Source organism: Stegastes partitus, unplaced genomic scaffold (assembly GCF_000690725.1).
Source record: "Stegastes partitus isolate 25-593 unplaced genomic scaffold, Stegastes_partitus-1.0.2 Scaffold246, whole genome shotgun sequence".
Lineage (NCBI taxonomy): Eukaryota > Metazoa > Chordata > Actinopteri > Pomacentridae > Stegastes > Stegastes partitus.
Window position 1 is genome coordinate 438,218 of NW_007577977.1, and position 4,482 is coordinate 442,699.

Sequence of the window (4,482 nt, forward strand, 5' to 3'; positions counted from 1 at the left end):
TAAAAGGCAAGCATACTGGTAGACCAAGGAAGACTTCAAAGTGTCAAGACAGAAAACTTAAAGCAATATGTCTTGAAAACAGAAAATGCACAGCAAAACAAATGAGGAACAAATGGGCAGAAACTGGAGTCACCGAAGTATAAGAAACCACCTAAAAGAAATGGGATTTATACAGAAAAGCTGAACAAAAGCCATCATTAACACCTAAACAGAAAAAAAAAAAAAAAAACAAGGTTACAATGGGCTAAGGAAAAGTAATCGTGGACTGTGGCTGTATGAGTCTCTTGCATTGTTTTGTGTCTCTTTGTAGCCGATTTTCATTTCATTGTAGTTGCCTTCTAGTCTTTTTGCATCTTGAGCCTTTGCCCTGTAGGCCCATTTAGTAATCCAACCATGGCTGCTAAGGCCAGTCTCTCAACTTTCTCCTTGCAGAGGAGACAAAAGGCACATTTAACTCGCAAAAACATCAATTCCGCTCACAACCTCTCTTGTTCTTGTTCATGCTCTAAATCAATTTCTAAACACATGGTAGGGCCTTATGAAACTCTAGACAGCTATATCCAGTCCTTGGGCCTGCTTTAGCAAATTAAACAGTTGAAGTGCCTTGTTTCAGATTTTCCAATAGAAGCTCATACTGAAACCACTGCATGCACAAAAGAAGCATATAGGCCATTAATCCTGCACCCACTGAGTATAATTAGGTCACACAAGGAATAATGGCTAAATAGGACAGAAGCAGTCAGTCAGTGTTGAATCACGCAGGTTTGCTTGTTAGAGGACTCAATAACGTGAGACAGAGCAGGCAGAGCTGTCCACCACTTATTTTGAGCTGCCAGGAGATTTCAAGACAACAACATTTATTTTCCTTTGTCTTCTCCTTCCTATTATTAATCACAGCAGCTCATTGTATCACTGGTTACACTGGTATTTAGATCTCAGCCTCATCATTAAGATTGGCTTCATCAGCATATTGTGTACACACTCTGCATCACCCACAGCTTCAGCCCATATTTAGAATAAATGCTGCTGAAAATTAATTAGTTTTAAACAAACTTTCCCTAACAAAACATGAATACATTTTCGGTTTGGAGGAGGAAAAAAAAGGCCTGGAGCAGGTCTGGGAGCAATGAGCAGCTCTTATCTTTACTTTCTGCCGTACTTACCTGCAGTCTTTGGGACCACATCAGCCCGGAGCTGCAAACAAACAGATTTCAGTTAGTGGTTGTGGCTGCAGTTTCATGTTCAGTACTGATTTACAACATTATTTGTTCAGCAAATGGATAGATAAAAAAATTAAAAAATAGTTATTATTGTCCAATGCAACGTCCATCCATCCATCCATTATCTATACACCGCTTAATCCTCATTAGGGTCGCGGGGGGGCTGGAGCCTATCCCAGCCAACTTAGGGCGAAGGCAGGGGACACCCTGGACAGGTCGCCAGTCCATCGCAGGGCCACACTTAGAGACAGACAACCAAGCACACTCACATTCANCAGCAATAATAAAAAATGAAAACATATCGATAGATCACAATAAACCTTTTTATTTCCACTGAATTAATCAAAATGTAATATTATGATCACATACCACAGACACTAAAGTATAACCATAGAGGCTTTCTAGGAAAAGAGAGGACGTAGACAAGTAGTTTTGTTTACACCATCGTCATTTTATTTTGATTTTGTTACCAAATGTGGCCCTTAAAGGACAGATTAGAAGGTACAAAATATTACAGATCAAATGTCAAGACAGTAAACAAACATGTTTTAAAGAGGAGAAAGTGGGTTCCCTGGGTGTTTTTCTAGCGTTACTGTTGATACGCTGAAGCTTAGAGTTTAACTGGGATGATAAAGGAGAGCAGGCCGAAGCGAAGGAGACGCACTATGGTAGTTCACCACAGTCGGTGATGACAACCTTGGCTGAAGGAGTGCCGCTGTGTGTCCCTTGCTTCTCTATCACCTTGACAACATCCACGCCATCCACAACAAAACCAAACACCACGTGCCTCCCGTTGAGCCTGGAGAGCAGAGAGCAGATTAGTATGTGAGAGCCACACCTGAAGCTGTTCAGGGTCGGAGTGGAGCTCACCAGTCAGTTTCCGCTGTGCAGATGAAGAACTGTGATCCATTGGTGTTGGGCCCAGTGTTCCCCATGGACAATGTTCCAATGCCCATGTGCTTCAGCTGGAAGTTCTCATCAGCAAACTTCGTTCCGTAGATGGATCTACCTCCAGTTCCGTCTTGGTTGGTGAAGTCTCCTCCCTGAAAAAAAAGAAATAAATACTTGAGGTTGTCAGGATCATATATTTTTTTTTACATATATCTTTAATTCATGTTTAGATAATTGAGTATTATTCTCTGCACCTCTTATTATATTAATCACACATTATTTTATAATTTGATAATTTGGTGTTACTCTCCTCACCTTTTATTAGTATCTTAATCTCACACCATTATCTTAAGGCATAATCAACACAATTGATTAATTGCAGCAGGAGAAAGCGTAAGTGGAGACAGGATTTGGTGGTTTGTGTATTTCTCTGTCACAAGCAGGTATCCGCAGGAGGGAGAAACTGAGGGTGCAGAGTGACAAGTTTCTGCACCTACGAGATGGTGGAAGAAGGCTCAAGGACATTGAGGGGCCAATCAACTAGCTGCAACACATTCTCATGCAATAGTATAAGTACACTGGATCAGGGCGAGGCAGTCAGTCAGACTTCGTGCCCTGACATGAATTTTGTTGGTGCTAGGGTGAGAAGTTTGATCCAGAGCTCTGTATGCTTATTCAACTATCTGATAAATAAATACATTGGGTGAGACCTAACTATCTTCTCCTATTGCTTCATTAAACGAACACACAGGAGCTATCTCACACATACTTTGATTTCAGGTAGATTGGGATCTAGCTCCAACAAGGTCCAATTGACTCGGCACATGTGGCAATCGTAAATAAATCTGTACAAAGGGAAATAGGACAAATTCCTTGTCTTAACTGTACCTGGCACATGAAGCGAGGGATGACACGATGAAACATGGAGCCCTTGTAGCCAAAACCTTTCTCTCCAGTGCACAAAGCTCGGAAATTTTCTGGAAAATAAAGACATTTCCTTAAAGATACATGCGCCAAATACAATGCTTGTGAATGCTTGGTATGTCTTTGTAGTTTTTTAAGGCCATTTTGAATCTGTCATTCTGTTGCATCTCTTTTTGGTTGTTGTGAAGATATTTCCATGCACTGGAGTATTTTTTCTGTTTCTGGTAGTTATACGTGTCTTGATCATTGTTCTGTGTCATTATGTAGTTGTTTTGGGTCTCTTTAAGGATGTATGTGGCCATTTTTGAAGCTCTGTGATTGTGTTGAGTCTTTGTGGTCACTTTGCATATCCTTGTTGTTGATGAAATTTTACCCATAGTCCTCATGTGAAGTTTGCTGTAGTGGGGTGTTTATCAGTAGATTGTGCTGTGGAGCTTGTTGGTTTTCCCTCTGACTGCTTAATGGAGATGCCAAAGGCAGGGTTAGTTAACTTTGGGTCATTTACATGGGCAGTTTCTTACCCACTGATTTAGATTATCATAATAAGAGCAATTCTCCGAGCCTTTGATGAGAAGGGTGAGGTGTGTCTGTGGTGTGAGAAACCTCAGCACTGGCCTCACTTCCCTCCTCCGAAGGCTCCTCTGCCATTTGTCCTCAGCTTTGCCTCACCTATGTAGTGAGATGCTCAGACAAGAATTACCATTTAAATTCACACATTTCATGTTGTCTTCATTAATAGAAGAGTGGAGTCTATTGTGAAGAAGACATTAAATGTCATTCAATAACTAAGTAAACACACATACAATAAAAAAAAAAACCTTAGAAAACCCATAAATGAGTTGAATTTGATCATATCATCTTGGTTCTTCCAGAAGAGTTTTCTTTGCTCTGTGTTGTGTTGTTGTTAAAAACATTGTAGTTTTACTCTGTGTTTGATTTTTTTTTCCCCTCTGGTTTATGCACAAATCATTTTAATTCTTATATTTTTATTATTCTATTTATTTTTAAATAAAGATCTTTTCTTTATTTTTGGTTCCTTCATCCTTTAGCATCTTAAAAACTTTTCTGTGATTTCTTCATCATTTTTTTTCATGTTGCTTGTTTATTTTTTGAATTTCAACTTTCAATTTTTCTTTTTTTTTCTTCTCAATTTTCATGCATGTACTTTATGGGACTACAATCCCTGGCAAAAATTATGGAATCACCAGTCTTGGAGGATGTTCATTCATTTGTTTAATTTTGACTAAAGTCATTTAAAATAGAAACTTTTTGGCTTTAAGAAACGCGAAAAGAAATCAAGAAAAAAAATTGTGGTAGTCAAAAACAATTGCTTTTTTTAGATCAAGCAGAGGAAAATAATTATGGAATCACCCTGTAAATTTCCATTTCCAAAACTAACACCTGCATCAGATTAAGTGTGCTCATTAGTCTGCAGTTAAATAGGAGT

The 4,482-nt window shown here is 39.1% G+C and overlaps 1 protein-coding gene across 1 annotated transcript; it reads right to left on the reverse strand.

Moving 5' to 3' along the window:
• Positions 1-1,650: 1,650 nt before the first annotated feature.
• On the reverse strand, positions 1,651-3,983 carry LOC103357311 (peptidyl-prolyl cis-trans isomerase F, mitochondrial). Its single transcript, XM_008281813.1, has 3 exons — positions 3,000-3,983; positions 2,091-2,263; positions 1,651-2,019 (listed from the first exon to the last, which is right to left on the reverse strand). The coding sequence occupies exons 1-3, from the start codon at positions 3,033-3,035 to the stop codon at positions 1,884-1,886; spliced, it is 345 nt and encodes a 114-aa protein (XP_008280035.1). The 5' UTR covers positions 3,036-3,983; the 3' UTR covers positions 1,651-1,883.
• Between the last annotated feature and the right edge of the window lie 499 nt (positions 3,984-4,482).